The sequence below is a fragment of the Ovis canadensis genome, chromosome 13 (assembly GCF_042477335.2).
Source record: "Ovis canadensis isolate MfBH-ARS-UI-01 breed Bighorn chromosome 13, ARS-UI_OviCan_v2, whole genome shotgun sequence".
Taxonomy (NCBI): Eukaryota; Metazoa; Chordata; class Mammalia; order Artiodactyla; family Bovidae; genus Ovis; species Ovis canadensis.
The window spans coordinates 49,135,650-49,158,395 of record NC_091257.1 but is presented as its reverse complement, the minus strand read 5'-3'; the positions used below and the strand labels follow the sequence as shown (position 1 = coordinate 49,158,395).

At 37.0% G+C, this 22,746-nt stretch overlaps 1 protein-coding gene across 36 annotated transcripts in view; it reads right to left on the bottom strand.

The window, feature by feature from the left end:
* Nucleotides 1–22,746, bottom strand: part of ZNF438 (zinc finger protein 438) — a 191,325-nt gene that overhangs the window by 29,890 nt on the left and 138,689 nt on the right. For all 36 annotated transcript variants that reach the window (XM_069547715.1, XM_069547720.1, XM_069547728.1 and 33 more), the window contains one exon: nt 3,861–3,928. In XM_069547715.1, the coding sequence (XP_069403816.1) occupies nt 3,861–3,897 (37 nt within the window). In that variant the 5' untranslated portion in view covers nt 3,898–3,928. The remainder of the gene's footprint in view (nt 1–3,860; nt 3,929–22,746) is intronic.

The window sequence follows — 22,746 nt, the reverse complement described above, 5'->3', positions numbered from 1 at the left end:
TCAGAGTTCTGAATGACTCCAACAAAACAGCCCTCCCCTGGACCTAAGACTCTTTCCTGACCAGTGAAGAATGGGACTTGTTTTAATTAACTGTATGGGGACTTAACACTCATGTTTAATTGGCAAACCACAGTCAACATCTTCCAGGCACATAAAAAACATAAACTGTCCCTCTAAAAGGACCATTTGGCAAGGCTGCTCATTTGTATGTTTCCTTGTATCACTAACAAATCCATTTGCATTTTCAATCCCAGTGGTGTTTTCCTTCAACAAAGTTACAGTATAGGTTACCAAATGTAGCTGGCCTTAGCATGTAATTTTCCTCCACCCCACCCCAGAAACATGGTTAATCACTTGCTACAGTTTGCTGTTTTCCAACACAAAATACATGTCCTTACATTATTAGTTCCTCATTTGAAAATGTCAAACACAAAAAGAAGGCTTTGGGAAAACCATGAATCTCCAAATCCTGAAAATATGAGAAGATAGAAAATTGTAACAAAATACATTTGATGAACTTCTGGAGATCCTGTAAATAATATTTTCACACAGAAAGGAATAATATCAACACTATTATAACAGGGGAAAGCTTTCAACATAGTACAAACTATCTGAGTGATATTACAATGTTAAAATTCTTTATCCAAAATCAGGGAACATTTAAATAGAAGGCACTGGAATTTGTAATGAGTTTCATCTAGTTCTTCCCCAGCTTTAATCCATGTCCCTTGACCCCCTAACCCCCATTCTCTGTCTTCTACACTTGTGCGCATGTCCTGAGCAAATGCCACGTCTGGTCATGTTTCCTGACCAGCCTCAAACTTCTGGCTCAACCAACTGTTCTCCAGGTATAGCATATTCAGGTCTAGTGCAGCATTTGTCATGCTTTATTCTGTTTGATTATATACATGTCTGCTGTTCTACTAGGATTTTGTGTTTTATAATAGCACAGTCTTCTGTCTGATTTATCTTTGGATTCCTCATAGCATCTGGCATAGTTCCTGGTAAGCACTGTCTTGGTGATCATTAAATCTGCTTTCCATTGTAAGAAATTTTGTTAGAAGATAGTAAATGATGCCATGGGTTTTCTTAAGCTCCACAACTCTGCTGTGATGTCTTACTTGAATTTCATACGTTAGTGCATGTTGTGTTTGCATCCACATATGCTTACAAGTCTGAAATTCAAAGTACCATACTTTATAGACAGCCATAAATCACTCAGCATTTAATTAATAAATGACATATACTCAGCAAACTTCTCATGTTCCATAAGTAATTATATTCGATGAAAGAAATATAAACAAAACTATAATTTAAAAATCTGGAATTTTTCTTTGTTAAACAATATTAATAGCAATCTAGGACATACAGAAAACATTTGATAAATGAGTAAATTCAAGAATAATTGGGCAATTCTTAGGCCTCATATGTATGATACTATTTTTTCTGACCAATATAATTAATTTATATTTATTTATTTTAATTAATTAATTATATAATTTCTCATGATACAAATTCTAATTTCTGCCTACTTTGGATTGAAATGGCTTTTCATGCATATGTGCTAGGTTGCTCAGTCATGTTCGATTTTTTGCAACCCCAAGGACTGTAGCCTACCAGGCTCCTCTGTCCATGGGATTTTCCAGGCAAGAATACTGGAGTGGGTTGCCATGCCCTTCTCAAGGTGATCTTCCTGACCCAGGTATCGAACTTGCATCTTCTGTAGCTCCTGCACTGCAGGCCAATTGTTTATCGCTGAGCCCCCTGGGAAGCCTGAAATAGCTTTAAGCATTCATATATTAAATTTAATTCAGGGTCACACTCGGCCTCTGAAGGCAACAAGGCACCCACCCCAAGCAGGAGGGAGCTCTGCCCATCTCACTGCATCAGACTCTACAGATGGAGGGTACTTGGATATTAATAACCACCATTAAGAACAAGAGCCACCATCATATCATAAAGGCCTGCTCTACAGCGAGCAACGTCTGGGGTGATTTACATATATTATCTCCTTTCATCTCCACATCACCTAGAGGGTAGGACTTACTATCTTCATTTTATAGATTTATAGATGAGAAAGTTAAGGTCAAGTGATGTACCCGAGGTTATGCAATTCAGGGGCAGACATGATTTTCAAACATCTCATGCTCTTTATAGCTATGACACTACCTTTCACTTTGGCAGAGAATGTTTTCTCCAGTTAAGGATTCTTTAAAGCAAATTCCTTCCATGCACTAACAGTTACACCTTCCACTGTTGTTGCTGTGTAGTTGCTTCAGTCATGTCTGACTTTTTGTGACTCCATGGACTACAGCCTGCCAGGCTTCTCATCCATGGGATTTCCCAGGCAAGAATACTGGAGTGGGTTGCCACTTCCTTCTCTAGGGGATATTCCTGACCCAGAAATCGAACCCGCACCTCCTGCATGGTAGATTCTTTACCACTGAGCCACCAGGGAAGCCCACATCTTCCACAAGCAAAGCCCAATTCTGAATCATTTAAAGGCAGTTTTTTTTCTAGCACACATATCAGAACTTCTCTTCTGTCCAGGGAAAGACTTGGAATTCCTCTTAAAGGTTAGGCTTTGTTTGTTCCGCATGCTGAGGAAAATTAAATTACTCAAAAATGATTATCTGTACCCATAAACTGCTTTTCTAAAAGGTCCAGGAGCTCTTGTTAAGAAATCACAATTTTCATTTTAAAAAATCATATGGAGGGGAATTTGTTTCTTTTATGTTTCTTTTTTAAAATGGGTATATAGGAAAAACTAGGTCAAAAATGAATAAGAAAATACCCTCTCTGTATATGCATGTTGTGTGTGCACATGTGTGCATGAATATATATGTGTATATACTTGTATACATCTTTCTCACTAGAACACAGGTCATTCTGCTTTGGTAAAGCCAATACTCTGGGGCTTCCCTGGTGGTCCAATGGTTAAGAATCCACCTGTCAATGTAGGGGACATGAGTTAGATCCCTGGTCTGGGAAGATCACACACACTACAGAGCAACTGAGCCTGTGGGTAACAACTACTGAGCCCTTGCCCTAGAGGCCATGCTCCACAACAAGAGAAGCTACCACAATGAGAAGCTCGTGCACCACAACTACAGGGTAGCCTCTACTTGCTGCAACTAGACAAAGCCCACACACGGCAACAAAGACCCAGTGTAGCCAAAAATAAATAAACATTTTAAAAATACTTTTTACAAATACTAAAGTTTTTTTAAAAGCCAATACTATGCAACCTCATTTAACATTCACTAACACCTTCTGGCTGATGGCCTGGGCTCTGTGAATTTTGTGTGGAATGAGATGACCCTGCTCTCAGTAAAGGGGTTCAGTTCAGTTCAGTTGCTCAATAATGTCCAAACCTTTGCAACCCCATGGACTGCAGCACGCCAGGCTTCCCTATCCATCACCAACTCCTAGAGCTTACTCAAACTCATGTCCATTGAGTCGGTGATGCCATCCAACCATCTCATCCTCTGTTGTCCCCTTCTCCTCCTGCTTTCAATCTTTCTCAGCATCAGGGTCTTTTCCAATGAGCCAGTTCTTCACATCAGGTGGCCAAAGTATTGGAGTTTCAACTTCAACATGAGTCCTTCCAATGAATATTCAGGACTGATTTCCTTAGGATATCAGTCTCCAGTAAAAGAGAAGTGTCATTTATAAACCATGGTTCCACAGACACTCAAGTAATTTACCAAAATAAATAAACTTTCATATATAATTAGAATTCTTGTTCTTAGTTCCAGAAATAAGTCACCCTTTGGTTAGTAGGCAGTGACATTAAACGTATCAATTAAAACTCCTTACAACATACACATTACCATTTTCCCTGGCATGGTTTATCTTACCTTGATCTTTCGGTGGTATTGAAAATGAACTCTGCATTATGATGTTGTTGACTTGAATAACAGCTGTCCTAAAATTAACCAAGACAAGTGAGAATTAGGAAAGAACTGAGATGCCATGTTAAAATGTACAAAAACATAAACTACAAGCTTTTTTTTTTTTAAGTCTTTTTATTTATACCTATATGAGTAATAAGAAATGGGCTGAACTATTAGGAATTAAAGTTTTATTCCTTTCTCACAGACACAGGATTTTACTGACTCCTCAGGTGTGGGCTTGGAGAGTGAGTAATGTGACACATTGAGAGTGAATTGTACCTGCCTCCCTGCCCTCATGGTGTCAGGGAAATGTGAAAGTAGGCAAAGCTGAGTTTCCCTAAATACGTCCTGCCTGATAATTATATTTTAGGTTCTGTTTAAGAATAACTAAAATATTTAACAATGTAGGTAAAGGAAGTATAACTACAATATAATCATTTGATGAAACATAAACTCAGTCATTAAAATGCAATTTTGAAGATTATGCAGCAGCATGGTAAATACTGATGATATAACATACTGGATGAACACACCAAATGACCGACACACTAGGATTACAGCTAAAAACAAAGGCACAGAAAAATGCATGACAGGAAATATGTTAATATGTATATTTCTTTTGTTTTGGTGATGTAATTAGAGTTGTTTTTCCTTCCATTTTAAATATTTTCCAAGTTATCTAGAATGTGGGTTCCATATTAATAAGCTATACAAATGTATATATAAATAAGACAAAGTCTTTGGAAAAATACAGGTAAATATTTTTTGCGCACTTCAAACACTGCTATGTTTCTAAGTATGATGCCAAAGACAAAGCCATTAAGGTAGAGACTGATGAATTTTTCCACTGAAAATTTTAAATGTTTTTAAAGTAGAAAACTAGGTAAAATAAAAGGGCATGACTTCTACTTCCAGCCAAGACTGAATAACAGAGGCCAGATTTTCCCTCCTTCCTGAAAGAATAAAGACACAGACAAAACACATGAAATAATATTTCAAAACAGTGAAACTCAAGTCACAAAGACTGATCTGTGAAAGAGAGAAAACATTTATTTTCTGTCACCCACATTACAGGAAAGGAGAACATTGATAGAAATGTCCAGAGTAATGAGGAAAAGAGCTGGAGAGAGAAGGAAAGAAAGGAATGAAGAGGGTCCTTATCAGGTATTCACTTGTGCACCTATCAGTACATACCATGGAGGAAACTACCTGAGGCCGGGAAAGATCCAAAGTGCCCAACACTCATGGAAGAACAGGTATATCACCTGCTCTTCCCAGTCAGACTGGAAAATCTCCTAAATCGTGGGACACTGGGTAGAGTATGAAGAAGAATCCTGCTTTAATAAGGGGGAATAATTGACCCTATACCAAGCATTTCTTTGGTTTTACAAAACATATCTTAAAGAGAGACCGAAAAAGATCAAACTATTTCTAAGTGTTCTAGCTGTGTATTAAGAACAAAGCTCAAAAATATTTATAGAAAGACAAAAATATCCATCATCCAACAAAGTAAAATTCAGCTGACATGAATTTTGACAGCTGACAAAGAATTATCAAAGAGGTAGGAAAATGCAAGTTTCAGAGAAAAAAATAATGACTGGTCCTGATCTGACACAGATGTTAGAATTAGCAGACAAGGCCATTAAGTGTATAACCTGTATTTCATATGTTCAAAAATTTAAGTATGAACAGGAAAGATATAAAAATGACCCAAATAAAGTTTCCAGAGATGTAAATTACAATACATAAAATTAAAAAGTACACTGGATAGGATTATCACCATATTAGAAGTGTTGGAAGAAGAATACTGGAAAATTTGTAGGCATAGAAATTGAGACTGTCCAAAATGAAACTCAGGAAGAAAGGAGTGAAAAGAAAAAACCAAAAACAAACCAGATCATCAGGACAGATCATCATTTGCACTCTAGGACAACTTTAAGCCACCTATTAGATCCAGTAACTGGAGAAGAAAGACATGGAAAATCAAAAAAATTATTTTTTAAAAAATAGTGGCAGAAACTTCCAAATTTGAATAAAGCTATAAATATATCCAAAAAGCTAAAAAAAAAAAAAACCAAAGAAACAAACCCTAAAGCACAAGAAACATGAAAACTACACCAATGCATACTATGACCAAATTGTCCAAAACTAGTAAAAGAAGGAAAAATTTAAAGTGAGATGATGCAACTGAGAAGAAAAGTGGAGCAGCATGTTTAAAGTACTGAAAGAAAAAAAAATCTGTAATCTAGAATTCTATGTTCATAGAACATATCTTTCAAAAATAAAAGAGAAACAAAGTCATTTTGGTTCATACAGAAGCTAAAGGAATTCATTATGAGCCCACCCAAACTACAAGGAATGTAAAACGATGTTTTTTAAGCAGAAGGAATAGGATACCTGATTAGAATATAGATCTATACACAGAAAGGAATATTTTGATACTAGAAACGGGAACTTCATGGTAAGCATATAAGGTTTTTGTCTTGATACTCAAATTTTTTTAAAATATAACCCTTTAAATGAGAGAGGTGACACCACTACAGATATCACTGCTATTTAAAAATACCTGGCAATACGTTTGATAATTTAAATAAAATGAATAATTATTCTGAAAGACACAAGCTACCAAAGCTCATTCAAAAAGTGAGCCCTGTATTTTCAAAGAAATAGAATTTTTAGTTAAAATCACCCGTAAAAGAACTCTATGTCTAGAAAGTTTCTTTGGAGAATTCTAACAAATATTTAAGGAAGAAATAATACCAATTATAAGCAAATTCTTTTAGAAAACTGAAAAGGAGGGAATTATAACTACCTAATTCCATGAGCCAGCATTATCCAGACACCAAAATCAGACAAAAAACCATAAGAAGGAAAGAAACCTCCAGACCAAAATCTCTCCTTAACATAAATGCAAAAATTGTAAGACGTTAGCAAATCAAATCCAACAATATGACACACCTTGACATGTAAGGTTATCCTGGGAATGCACGCTTGTTTAATCAATGTAAATTTGATTTTAATCAAAATCAATATAATTCATTGTATTTGTGAAGTGAAAAAAGGAAAACTGTATGATCATATCAATAGATGCAGAAAACACATGTGACAAAATCCAACATCCATTCCTTAAAAAATGATCATTTAGAAAAATAAGAATAGAAAGAAACTTCTTCAACTTGGTAAAAGGATATCTATGAAAAATCTACAGCTAGTATCATGCCAAACAGACTTCCAAACTCATTCTATGAGGCCACCATCACCCTAATACCAAAACCTGACAAAGATGCCACAAAAAAAGAAAACTACAGGCCAGTATCACTGATGAACATAGATGCAAAAATGCTTAACAAAATTCTAGCAATCAGAATCCAACAACACATTAAAAAGATCATACACCATGACCAAGCGGGCTTTATCTCAGGGATGCAAGGATTCCTCAATATCCACAAATCAATGTAATACACCACATTAACAAATTGAAAAATAAAAACCATATGATTATCTCAATAGATGCAGAGAAAGCCTTTGACAAAATTTAACATCCATTTATGATAAAAACTCTCCAGAAAGCAGGAATAGAAGGAACATACCTCAACATAATAAAAGCTATATATGACAAACCCACAGCAAACATTATCCTCAATGGTGAAAAATTGAAAGCATTTCCCCTAAAGTCAGGAACAAGACAAGGGTGCCCACTCTCACCACTACTATTCAACATAGTTCAAGTTTTGGCCACAGCAATCAGAGAAGAAAAAGAAATAAAAGGAATCCAAATTGGAAAAGAAGAAGTAAAACTCTCACTGTTTGCAGATGACATGATCCTCTACATAGAAAACCCTAAAGACTCCACCAGAAAATTACTAGAGCTAATCAATGAATATAGTAAAATTGCAGGATATAAAATCAACACACAGAAATCCCTCGCATTCCTATACACTAATAATGAGAAAATAGAAAAAGAAATTAAGGAAACAATTCCATTCACCATTGCAACGAAAAGAATAAAATACTTAGGAATATATCTACCTAAAGAAACTAAACACTTATATATAGAAAACTATAAAACACTGGTGAAAGAAATCAAAGAGGACACTAATAGATGAAGAAATATACCATGTTCATGGATTGGAAGAATCAATAGAGTGAAAATGAGTATACTACCCAAAGCAATCTATAGATTCAATACAATCCCTATCAAGCTACCAATGGTATTTTTCACAGAGCTAGAACAAATAATTTCACAATTTGTATGGAAATACAAAAAACCTCAACTAGCCAAAGCAATCTTGAGAAAGAAGAATGGAACTGGAAGAATCAACCTGCCTGACTTCAGGCTCTACTACAAAGCCAGTCATCAAGACAGTATGGTACTGGCACAAAGACAGAAATATAGACCAATGGAACAAAATAGAAAGCCCAGAGATAAATCCACGCACCTATGGACACCTTATCTTCGACAAAGGAGGCAAGAATATACAATGGATTAAAGACAATCTCTTTAACAAGTGGTGCTGGGAAAACTGGTCAACCACTTATAAAAGAATGAAACTAGAACACTTTCTAACACCATACACAAAAATAAACTCAAAATGGATTAAAGATGTAAACGTTAAGACCAGAAACTATAAAATTCCTAGAGGAGAACATAGGCAAAACACTCTCTGACATAAATCACAGCAGGATCCTATATTCCAGAATATTGGAAATAAAAGCAAAAATAAACAAATGGGACCTAATTAAAATTAAAAGCTTCTGCACAACAAAGGAAATTATAAGCAAGGTGAAAAGACAGCCTTCAGAATGGGAGAAAACAACAGCAAATGAAGCAACTGACAAAGAACTAACCTCAAAAATATACAAGCAACTCATGCAGCTCAATTCCAGAAAAATAAACGACCCAATCAAAAAATGGGCCAAAGAACTAAACAGACATTTCTCCAAAGAAGACATACAGATGGCTAACAACACATGAAAAGATGCTCAACATCACTCATTATCAGAGTAAGGCAAATCAAAACCACAATGAGGTACCATTTCATGCCAGTCAGAATGGCTGCGATCCAAAAATCTACAAGCAATAAATGCTGGAGAGGGTGTGGAGAAAAGGGAACCCTCTTACACTGTTGGTGGGAATGCAAACTAGTACAGCCACTATGGAGAACAGTGTGGAGATTCCTTAAAAAACTGGAAATAGAACTGCCTTATGACCCAGCAAGCCCACTACTGGGCATACACACTAAGGAAACCAGATTTGAAAGAGACCCATGTACCCCAATGTTCATCGCAGCACTGTTTATAATAGCCAGGACATGGAAGCAACCTAGATGTCTATCAGCAGATGAATGGATAAGAAAGCCGTGGTACATATACACAATGGAGTATTACTCAGCCTTTAAAAAGAATACATTTGAATCAGTTCTAATGAGGTGGATGAAACTGGAGCCTATTATGCAGAGTGAAGTAAGCCAGAAAGGAAAACACCAATACAGTATACTAACACATATATATGGAATTGAGAAAGATGGTAATGATAACCCTGTATGCGAGACAGCAAAAGAGACACAGATGTATAGAACAGTCTTTTGGACTCTGTGGGAGAGGGAGAGGGTGGGATGATTTGGGAGAATGGCATTGAAACATGTATAATACCATATAAGAAACGAATCGCCAGTCTAGGTTTGATGCAGGATACAGGATGCTTAGGGCTGGTGCACTGGGATGATCCAGAGGGATGGTATGGGGAGGGAGGTGGGAGGGTGGTTCAGGATTGGGAACACGTGTACACCCATGGTGGATTCATGTTGATCTATGGCAAAATCAATACAATATTGTAAAGTAATTAGCCTCCAATTAAAATAAATAAATTTAAATTAAAAAAAAAAAGAAAAGAACTGGATGCTTTCCCTCTAAATTTACAAACAAGAGAAGGATATCTACTATTACAACGTTGATTCAATATTGCATTGGAAGTTCCAGCCAGTGCAATAAAGCGAAAATGAATAAAATGCACCCATACTGAAAAACAAGACATAAAACAGTCTTTATTTGCAGATGGAATGATTGTCTATGTAGAAAATTCAATGGAATCTATAAAAATAACTGAGTTTAACAAGCTTAAAGAATACAAGACCAATATACAAAAATCAATTACATTTCATATACAAGTGACAATCAGAAACTGAAACAATAAAACTTTAAAATTTTAAATACTATTTGTAATGACATCAAAGATATGAAATAACTAAGGGTAAATCTAACAAAAAAATGTAAAATACTGAAAACTACAAAACAATGATATGAGAAATTTTTCAAGACCTAAGTGAATGGAGAGATATATACCATGTTCATAGGTCAGAAGACTCAATATTGTTAAAGTGGTAATTCTCTGCAAACAGGTGTTACAGATTCAATACAAGCTTAATAAAAATACCAACAGACATTGTATAGAAATTCACATGGAAATGCAAAGAACTTAGGTAGCCAAAATAATTTTTAAAAATAAGACAAAAGTGGACAGAAAATAATACTCTAATTTCAAGATTATTATAAAGCCAAAAGTATGATGACAGTTTAAAGATAAATTCATGTTGATGTATGGCAAAACCAATACAATATTTTAAAGTAATTAGCCTCCAATTTAAAAAATTAATTTATATTAAAAAAAACAAATAGATCAATGGAACAGAATACAGAGTTCAGAAATAAACACACACATATACGGCTGACTGATTTTTCTTGAAGGTGCACAGGGAAATCAACACAGGAAAAAGAGTCACTTTAACAAATGTACTCGGACTACTGGACATCCATATGCAAAAAATGACAACAACACTGTGAGACATACCTCACACCACATATAAATCCAAGTGCATCATATATCTGAATGTAAAACCTAAAACTACAAAACTTTTAAAGCACTCTGGTTATTTATCATGCAAAGATATCTTATATAGGACATCTAAAGCATAATCCATAGAAAAGCTAACTAATAAGTAGACTCCAAAATTAAAGACTTCTGCTCTTTAAAAAACACTATTAAGAGAAGGAAAAAACAAGTCACAGAGTGGGAGAAAAATGACTGTAAATAATACATATAGAAAGACCTTATATCCAGAATAAAGTACTCTCAAAGCTTAATAATAAGAAAACAAACATGCAATTTAAAAGACAAGCAAAAGATCTAAAGAAATATTTCACCAAAAAAAAAAAAAGATATGGCTTGCAAATAAGGACATAAAAAGATGCTCAACACCATTAGTTATTAAAGAAATGTAAATTAAAACCACAAATAGATATACTCACACACCTATTAGAATGGCTAAAAAATTTTTGAAGACTATACCAAGTGCTGACAAGAATGAAGAGGAAGTGCAAGTCTTATACCCTGCTGGTGGTAATGTAAAACAGTACAATTACTTAGAAGAAAGTCAGGCATTTTCTTCACAAGATAAAGATACACCTACTATATTATTCAGTCAATCCCTTCGTACTTATTCAAGAGAAAAAAAGATCATGTTCACAAAGAATGTTCACAGCAGCTTTATTTATAGTAGCCCCAAACCAGAAGCAATCCAAATGTTCAACAACAGGTGAGAGTTTAAACAAACTGTGATATATCCATTCAATGTAACACTTCTTGGCAATGTAAAGGGATAAATTACTGATCTGCACTACAGTATGGATGAATCCGCAAAAACATCATGCTGTGTGAAAGAAGACAGATAAAAGAAGGTATATGTTTTGTGACCTTAGTTTTGTCAACTTTTAGAAAATGCATATTATAGTGACAAAAAACTGATTAACAGTTGCCTGAGCCCAAGGAGACAAGGGGGGGTTGGAATGAAGTACTTACTTGGGCATGAGGAACATATATCCACCCATTAGGATGAACAACATATTCATTATCTGGATTGCGGTGACAGTGTCACAGGTATTACTCACATACAGCAAACTGCATCACATTGCATTTTAAATATATGAAATTTTTATATGCCAGTAACACCTTAAAATAGCTGTCAAAAATTAAGGCAAATTTATTGGGAAAAATTAGAAAACTCACAACAGATATATAGTTATACAGTTATTCATTTAACAGTCTTTGAGGTATGACTATGCAAGGACATGGGAGACATGGTCCTTGTGCTTGGATCTGGTATAAATAAATTAATGAGAAAGCTCTCCATAAAACATAAAACTAGCAGACTTCAGAAACTTATGAAAGAGGACAAACTAGTAATCATCTGAATGTTCAGCCTGACTAATAATCAAATAAATGCAAATTTCAAAAATAAAATTTCTTTGCCTATAAACTGGCAAAAACAAACAAAATGCATGCTTGGAAAAAGTCTGCAGAGATGTACATGCAAACTGGGAGGTATTTTTGCAAGATACATCCTAAGCCTTACAGTTCTGCACTCCTTTTGATCCAGAGTGTCCTTACCCATCAGAAAATCATGATAAATGTGCAGAGCTACATACTACCATCTTCACTATCATCATCCATGTTACCTTTTTAAAATTCTTCAGGGTACCACTTAATATACACACAAAATATAAAGCCCCTCAGTAAATTAGGATCTATCTATCTATCTTTTTAATGAAACTATTATAAGACTGTTTCTTAAAATATTTAAAATTATGAAAAATGCTTACTACACATTTTTGTATGAGAGGGGTTGGTTATGGAGTGATATGGTTCAATTATTTTCCCTAATATTCACATAAGAGAAACTACCAAACATTAAAAGTGGCTACTTCTGAGTGAGGAATTAAATTGCTGTTTAACTTTTCCTTTTTTTTTTTTCTAGTTTTGGCTGAGGTGGGTCTTCATTGCAGGATGTGGGCTCTCTAGCTGTAGTGCCCAGGTTTCCCTAGTTGCAGTGCATGGGCTCAGTAGTTGCCTCATGTGAGCTTAGGTGCCCTGCAGCATGTGGGATCTTAGTTGTCTCACCAGGCACTGAACCTGTATCCCCGGCACTGGAAAGTGGATTCTTAACCACTAGACCATCAGGGAAGTCCTTTAAATTTCCTTATGGTTATGGATATACTACTAAGTTTCCCCAATGAAAAAATACTATCTCTGCAATAAAAAAAAAAAAGCAGAACAAAAATGCTATATTACATAAGGATTGCCATTAAAATACTTTTCCCCCCAATAAAATACTATACACCCCCCAATATCATGGTATTTAAAATAGGTAATTCACTAAAATGGAGTCTGTTATCTTCTGCCACATAAAACATGATAGTATTTAATTCTATTGTAGTTATGAAAAATGAAAAAAAATGTAATAAATACACCTAATGCTTATTTTAAAAAGCACCTGAATAATCACAACATTGTATCCTCTGATTGCATTGAAAATAAAAGGTCATTATATGAATGTTCTAGAGGAAAAGATACATTAAAAACTCACATAAGTTCTATCAGCATTTTTCAAATATTACACAAGCAAAGCCAAGGCCATCTTGACTCAGGGTACTATGATACAGCAATAGCAGCCACTGTGTCCTTCACAGTCCAGAGAATCTCTGATCATTATAACCTGGCTTTTCTTACTTGCATGCTAAAAAGTACATTAAGTAGAAAAATCTATCAGAAAGGAACAAAAGTTAAAGAACGCAATGAATGAACATCATCGATTACAGCAAGACAATATAATATGCTTTATAAATCACTCATATGGTTACTTTTCATTTTAGTTAATATGTCAGTTTTAACTGAGTTGATTAAAAATGAAAATTGGGTGAATTGGTTATATGAGAATTGACAGCTCAATGGTGCTAGAAATGGAAATCTTCCATTTATTCCTGGTTGAGGAAACCTAAGGAACATCATGCCTTCTCTTTGCTCTACTGCCTTGACAAGGTTCCTAAAAATTCATTTAGAAAGAATCTTATATGAAAAAATCTTAAATGAAAAACCTTTGCTCCATGCTCAATAAGCTTATTATCATTAACCCAGAGTGGGAGTATGTGTTTAAAAGTGTGTTCTTATGTGTGTATTTGGGCACCACTCAGAGAGGTGCAATGTCGAGTTACTCTAGATTATTAAGGGAATTTAATATTATCTGATTAATTTTACGGAGTTATTTCCAGGGGAACTATTTTCTACAGAATAAACACTGCTATTCAGATAGATGCCATAACATAATGAATTTGGTCAGAAGAACATAAAGCATGAAAAAATTGAACAAGGTGAAAAAGTCTTTGGCTGTATCAGTTCAGTTCAGTCACTCAGTCGTGTCCGACTCTTTGCAACCCCATGAATCGCAGCACGCCAGGCCTCCCTGCCCATCACCAACTCCTGGAGTTCACTCAGATTCACGTCCATCAAGTCGGTGATGCCATCCAGCCATCTCATCCTCTGTTGACCCCTTCTCCTCCTGCCCCAATCCCTCCCAGCATCAGAGTCTTTTCCAATGAGTCAACTCTTCGCATGAGGTGGCCAAAGTGCTGGAGTTTCAGCTTTAGCATCATTCCTTCCAAAGAACACCCAGGGCTGATCTCCTTTAGAATGGACTGGTTGGATCTCCTTGCAGTCCAAGGGACTGTCAGGAGTCTTCTCCAACACCACAGTTCAAAAGCATCTATTCTTTGGCGCTCAGCTTTCTTTATAGTCCAACTCTCACATCCATACATGACCACAGGAAAAACCATAGCCTTGACTAGACAGACCTTTGTTGGCAAAGTAATGTCTCTGCTTTTGAATATGCTATCTAGGTTGGTCATAACTTTTCTTCCAAGGAGTAAGCATCCTTTAATTTCATGGCTTCAATCACCATCTGCAGTGATTTTGGAGCCCCCAAAAATAAAGTCTGACACTGTTTCTACTGTTTCCCCATCTATTTGCCATAAAGTGATGGGACCAGATGCCATGATCTTGTTTTCTGAATGTTGAGCTTTAAGCCAACTTTTTCACTCTCCTCTTTCAATTTCATCAAGAGGCTTTTTAGTTCCTCTTCACTTTCTGCCATAAGGGTGGTGTCATCTGCATATCTGAGGTTACTGATATTTCTCCCGGGTACAGAGGTTAAAGCGTCTATCTGCAATGTGGGAGACCCGGGTTCAACCCCTGGGTCAGGAAGATCCCCTGGAGAAGGAAATGGCAACCCACTCCAGTATTCTTGCCTGGAGAATCCCATGGACGGAGGAGCCTGGTGGGCTAGAGTCCACGGGTCGCAAAGAGTCAGACACAACTGAGCGACTTCACTTTCACTTTCAATCTTGATTCCAGCTTGTGCTTTGGATATATAGCCACTGGTTACTTGTAACAGGCTCTTTTTTATATATTAAGATAACGCTACTAACCTACTGGGCAACTGTTTTTCTCCCAGGCCTTCCTCCAGTTTTGATTTTACAGTGATCTTGTGGCTCTGGATTTCAAAGCACTGCACAGTGACTGGCCCACAGATTTTAGGTTTGAGGCTAGAGCTAGAGTTGGTGAATTTACAGAAAACACCTTCCCCTCTTCTATACTGAGTGCTTACTACATGCTAGACCTACAAAGTGATACAAACACACATACACACACCCCTCTATCCTCACGAGAGAATCAGCACTGTCAAAATCTTTCAAGGAAAAAACTGAGGCCCAAAGAAATTAAGTAACTTGCTCAAGGTCACTAGGATGAGCCAGAACTGATTCTCCAGGTGTGTCTGGTTCTTAAACTCATCTACACACTCCTATTTTTCTGCGTTCAGTCTTCCTTCCCCACCATCTTGCCTCCACTTTTCTCTCTGGTGAACGCCTGTACAAGTGTGTACCAAGTCAATGGAAATAGAGAGAGAAGGTTTGCTGCTGGAAATCAGTAAAAGAAAAAGTAAAATCAGTGAAAGAAAGAATGGGAACCAAGGAAATGGGAAAAAGTGAGTTAGATAAACTGGGAAAGGAGTGAACCTGGGAAACGAAAGAACTCAGTGGGAAATGATAGTCATCTTGAAATATCTGAAAGTCACCTTGAAACATCTGAAGAGAAGTGACATGGAAGAAAGATGAGAGGAATCCTATGTAACGTGAGTGCACAGCCCAACCAGGAAGGGAGACCAGTTACAAGGAAACCAATGTCATGTGAACACAAGGTAGCACTTTCCGTGACCACTTATACTCCACTATGGAAATTACTCGGTAATGTGCTGCAGGAAACACTGAACTCTGTCATTGGAAATGCTGAAGGAGAAGCTGGCTTGAAGCTGTTCACCCAGCCCTAAGAACTGTCATCACAGACTTTAGGAATATGGCAGGAAAGGACTCAGAGAGGCTGTATAACCCCAGACATCATCTAAGTGAAAAAGCTGCCTTTTCTTTTTTTTCACTGAATTAAGGAAAGGGTCATGACCCAGCAGAGGAAGTGGAAGGAACAGCCTGAATAAACCTGTGAAGTATTCAGTGCTGCTCTTGTCCTTTTACAGACATGGGTATTGTTTGAAAATGTTTAATGCATTTGAGGATGAATTTTCCTACCCTGTTTTATTTCATGTGCCCATTATATTTCACTATTTAAAAAAAAAACTTTTCAAATCAACTGTACTGAGGTATAATTTACATACAGCAGACATATATAAATCTGTGTAGCAATCAGTCTTTTTTCTACATTTTATAATGTTTTGATATACTAGGGGCTGGCTGGCTGGACAGAGTACCCCTTCTGTTCTTGCTTTGTCGCTAAGGTGGGTACGACTCTGTCCATAGGATTTCCCGGGCAAAGAATGGGTTGCCATTTCCTTCTTCAGGGGATCCTCCCGACCCAGGGATCAAACCCACATCTCCTGCATTGGCAGGTGGATTCTTTACCACTGAGTCACCAGGGAAGCATGCCACTTCCAGGGCTAGATAATCCTAGACAAATCCTGGGGAGCACACCTTTCAATGCCAAGTCCATACCCCCAACCTCCTCCTTTATGGAACTTCACACGTAAGTCAACATTTTCCTGGGCTTCAGCCACCCCAGGACCAGGCATTGGACAACTAGGACTATCATGTAGCCTGAAACCACTGAAACTGTTCAAACTAGGCAATCTAAAATGATCTCTCTTGCTCTACCTTGCCTTTCCCAGGGAGACCATGATAAAGGCACCAGGCCATGCTTGCCCATCCCTCCTCCCCATTGACCAGCCCTGGAACCTCCCATGGGGCCCTGAATGCCTGGCACACCCCCTCTCTTACGAACTGTAAGTAATAACTTCTTTCAAAGGCAGTTGGCGCTGTCTGTAACCCTACCATACCCGATGAAAACAAAATCCCAGATATGTTACAAGAAATATAGACATGAACATCAAAAGTCCCCTCATTACCTGAAAGAGTCCCCTTGTGCTCTTTTATGGTCAATCCCCACCTCTCTTTCCTGGCCCTAGGCAACTACTGACGCTTTTTGTCACCATGAATTAGCTTTGCCTGTTCTAGAATTTCATATCATTTCGTATAAATCAAACAGTATCATTTTATTATGTGGATCAGTAGATCATTTCTTTCTATTGCTGAATGGATTCCATCCTATGACCAGAATGCAATTTGTCCATCCATTCACCCATGGCTGAGCATCTGAATTGTGATCAGTTTTTGGCTCTCATGAATAAAATTGCTATAAATATCTGTGTCCAAGTCTTTGTGTAAATAAACATGTTCATATCTCTAGGGTGAAACTGCCTAGCATGAAACTGTTGAGTGGTATAACTACAAGCAACTGCCTGTTTTTTAAAGCAGCTGTACTATATTTCATTTATTTTTAAAAAATAACCGTTTTAAAGCATTGATAGAATTCAAGTTTCTTAAGATTTTTATATAAATAAGAGGACCCAGTATCATAAAGCTCAATTTTATCAAAATAATATAATCTTAAAGTGAAGTTGCTCAGTAGTGTCCAACTCTTTGAGACCCCATGGACTGTAGCCCACCAGGTTCCTCTGTCCATGGGATTTCCCAGGCAAGAGTACTGGAGTGGGTTGCTATTTGCTTCTCCTGGGGATTTTCCCGACCCAGGGATCGAACCTGGGTCTCGGGCATTACGGGCAGATGCTTTACTGTCTGAGCCACCGGTACCCAAATTCTGACTAATTTGCTCAGTTATAACTAAATGCTTATTCCTATCTCAATCTGCCCTACTTAAGGAACAAATAATTTTAAGAAACAAACATTATAGAATTCTCAAGCTGGTGGAAAAGAATTAGAACAGGTGAAAGAAAATCTACAGCGTAAATTCTGACCCACTTTGAAAATTAACTGCTTATATTAATATTCGCGTTAATATCTTTGACAATCGTTCTCTGCCCAAATGGTTGCACACTGCTAAAAGTTCAATAAAACAGTGCCTCTTTAAATTCAGATATTTCTGAATGTCAGCCAGTAAATGCTTTACAGAGTCATCCTGAGGGACTAGTTTGTTTAAGACCCTCTGAGGCAACTTTTCTACCGAGAGCTGGGGAAAGTCTGGCAGTCACCCAATTTCCCCTGATTTTAGACCTGTTGCTTCGGTGATCTCACCAGATACTCACTGCTGTTTCCCAACAAAAACCCTGAAAGACGAGACTGACCTTTAATTTTCAGGACCCCATTCTAGTCCCATCTCAGCTGTGCAATGCATTCAAAAGTTGTAGAAGGATCCTCGAACCAAGTAGGAAGATGTATGTTTTTAACCAAAATGTTTTACCATGTGACCCTGAACAAGTCACTGAATCTTTTTGTCTGTTTCAGTTTCCTTATGTTAGAAAGGGAGAGATAATATTACTTAACCCATTTGGCTGATGAAAGGATTAAACTAGAATACTATGTGTTGACAATACTTGGTTAAAAAAATAACTATTTAAAAAACAAGGTATTACTTATGGTAGTCGAGGTCTGCAGGATTCTTCCAAAAGGAAAAAAAAAAAAAAGGTTACTATTATCTCTGGCATTTCCAAGAAAAACAAGGAATATACTAGAACAGACTTTGAAATACAAATCGTATCATTTTCCATGGTAAGATCTAATCATTTACCCTCGTAAAGTGGGAGCACACATAGATATCCGTGCTCTTTCACATGTGCTCCACACGTGACGAGACCAGGCAGGTTACAGTATTTAGGAGGGCATTCTTCTACCTTAATAAAAATCTACCAGGAAAGTGTGTTCCAGCCTTAGGTCTTTTTTTTCCTCCCTTCAACAGATTTTCTATAAAATTACTTCAACTCCTGAGACTCTAACCACATCTATAAATTTGTATTTCTAGTTTCTAAATTCCAGGGTGAAATGTTCTCAGCTTACTATTATACACAGCTCCACTTGGCTACCTGCAAACTAAAGACAGTTCCTGCTTCCAAAATTAAATTTTTTCAAATTCATTGAGGTGTAATTAAATGACAAAATTGTATGTGCTGAATGTGTACAATGCGATGACACAGGCAGACTTTGTGAAATGGTTACCATAGTCAGGTAATTGGCCAGCACCTCACGTAGTTACTTTTCTTCCCCCCCTCTGGTAAGAATACTTAAGTTGCGGTAAGAACACTTCAGGTTTACTCTCTTGGCAGATTTCAAGAACACGACACAGTAATACTAGCTGCAGTCACCATGCTGTACATTAGATCCCCAGGATTTATTCATCTTATCTTCCCCAGAAATAAGCACTTTGAATTCTTAGAGCTGACTGTTCTGGTATTTATACCTCCATTCTGTCAATAACATGCTTATAATCTTACTTCTTGACTGTTCAGTGTTAGGCAGTATCTACTGGTGCCCCACCGTGAAAGATGAAGATTTATCTCTGTTTCTATCCTCAATCAACAACATTGCTTGCTCAATAATTTTTCTGAGCATAGAATTCCAAGTTGAAATTTCCACTGTCTTCTGGTTTCCAATGTTGCTGTTAAGAAACCTGAAGCTATCTGTGATCCTTTATATGCAATCTTTTTTTTTTTTCTCTATGGAAACAAAGTTTAGAAATTTCACAGTGAAGTGTCTTAGTCTATTTTCAACCATTTGCCAAGTGGCTGGTGGGCCTTTTCAATCTGGAGAAACTCTAGATCCTGAGACATTTTCTTCAATTATTTTTCTGAGACTTCTTAATGTATTTTTCTCTGTTCTTTTCCCCTTTAACTCTTCTTATTCAGATGTTTACCCTCCTTGGACTGTTAAACCTCTTTTCCCTTTTTTACATGTTTTACTTCTTTTATTTGTGCTGTTTCTGGAAAAATTCCTTAACTTTATCTTTTAGTGTTTTAATTGAGTTCCACTGGACATCTTTACCCAGTAGTCTGTGAAGGGTCTTTTTCATGCAGATCTAATGATTATCATGTTTTCCCCAGGTTTCAAGTCCATCAGTGGCTTCTTGTTGTCCACGAGATACAGCCAGACCTCTTCAGTCCAGCACACAAAGATTCCACACACTAGCCTGTGTGGCTGTCACCACTACATTTGTTAAGAGCTGCATCTCAACAGTCACGTTATAAGCCAGCTCTCAGTCGCCTCCACGATTCTTCATGGAATTGCCTTCTTGCCCCTGCCTTGCTACATAGTTCCTACTCATTTCTTCCGTAATGTCTACCTGGCCAATTCAAGACATTTCTATTGATCTGTCCATTACCCTTCAACACACTTTGACTGGCTCTCTTAGGACATAGCATCTGTTTAACTCTGTCCATATTCCCTTTAAATTTGCAAGTTTTATGACGTCAGGGACAAAAATACCATATTTATCTTTGTATTTCCAGAACCTAGAAATGACTGGCTTGTAATAAGGTTTAACAAATGATTATTGGATGACTAAATGTCAAGAATCCTGTAAAAATAAGACTGCTAAAAATTATTTAACAATACTTGCATAGTCCCATCAAGTATTTTTCATACCGCTTGAATCTTTTATTTTCAACAGATGGGTTTCTAAAATTCTGAGTCATTTTTAAAATGAATAGTGATTTTTGAAATCTGAAGTAATATCTTATTAATTTTGCCACTACTATACTTTTCCATAACTTAGAGTGACAGATAAATGATTAGGTTAATTTTTTTCAGTAATACATTTCCTTTGATTTCTACAGATTGCCTGGCTGTGTTTTTAGAAAGACTTGAACCACTCCTAAAATGACTTAAAAATTATATTATGCAAAGGTAAAGAAGATCCTAGTATCTTCAGTTTCTCTAGTAGCAGGCTTTGGATGTTTCATATATATCAACATTTTTAAGTGTCATTAACTACTGAAAACAATAATTTCCAAATAAATAAACCTATAAAACAATAATTCCCAAAATTATCTATAAAAGCAGTAATTTGACATTGCTGCTTTCCTGTTAAAAGGCCTCAGTGCATTTTAGTTAAGTCTAAAACGACCCAAGTTTTAGGCATGTTTTAACAAACAGGCATTCTTCCATTCCTTATTCATTCAAATGTAAAAGATAAAGATGTAAGAAAAACAGTTGCCTCTTTCTACATCAAACAGAGCATCTTTGGAATTTCCAGCCTGGATTCTCAATGCTAAAAGAATGGATTGTTCAGGCCTGTGAGGTTACCATCATGATGAAGATGAAAGCATTTCAAAAGAGAACTGTGTCACTTGGTAACAAATGACATACTGCATCAAATAAAAAGGCTGTCACTTACATACACTGTGAGACTGGTCAGTATTTTGCTTCCTTCCATCAGCCTGGTGGTAGTATTTCTATCCATTTGGGATTTAATTTCTTACTTTGAAATGATCATTTTCACCACTCTTATCTACCTTCAGTGACAATCATCTCTAGGTTTAGAGAAAACAGATCTACTTTGAAGACTTTGGAGATCATTTTTGGATTCCTAAGGTTCTTTTTTGGCTGCCAAGCACCAAAGAGTTTTGGTGGCATCACCACAGACCAGCTGGTGTACTTTCAACAACTACTGGATTGACCAAAATCACTTGGGTATCTCCACAAGATGTTAACAGAAAAACCTGAATGAACTCTTTGGCCAACTCAATGTTTCTACCACCTGCCTGTATCGGGGAATTCTAACTTTCCCACAGCACTGCCAGGATGGGCCCTTCCTCTTAGCCCTGTCCCATCTCTAGCTCTTTTCTTCTCTACAGTCCACACTGAATTAAAATCCCATCAATTAGCTTTACAAAGACTGCTCAATTAAAAAAGCAACCGAACCCACTGCTCTGCTCTGTTTCCTGCTGACTTCATCTATGTTCTGTAGTTTTTCATGTTGTGTGTCAACCACTGCTTCATAAATGATTCTGATGATTTTTCCTCCTTTTCACGAAGTGTATCCGACTCTTTGTGACCCCATGTACCCCATGTACTGCAGCCTGCTCCTCTGTCCATGGAATTCTCCAGGCAAGAATACTGGAGTGGGTAGCCATTTCCTCTTCAGGGGATCTTTCCAACCCAGGGATCAATCGAACCTGGGTTTCCCACATTACACTCCGGTTCTTCAGTGTCTAACTCACCAGGGAAGCCTCTCCTCTTCTAAAATAACTTTTTTCACCATTTCCCTGGAGCACCCCAGGCACAGGTTTACCTCTGCAGCATTACCTAATTTTTTTTTTTTTCCTGTCACAGATGGCTATGGTCTATCACTTAGGTTATCAAAAATGATTATCTTCAACGTGGAAAAAGTGAAACGAAAATGAACAAAAGCCTGACTCTTGTCTTGTAACCCCAATTTCCCTACTTGGAGGCAACAATTCTTAGCACCTTTGTGGGAATCCTTCTAGTAACAGTCTGTATGTAGACAAGCCAACATATGTAGAAACAGGCTGTATCACCCATTCTCCCCTCCCCAAACTGAGCAGATTACACCCACTACTCTCTCATTTAATATGTTTTCAGCTCTCCATGTCAGCACTCACGGATCCCGTTCATTCTCTGCAAAGGCTATATAGTACCTCACTGCAAAGAA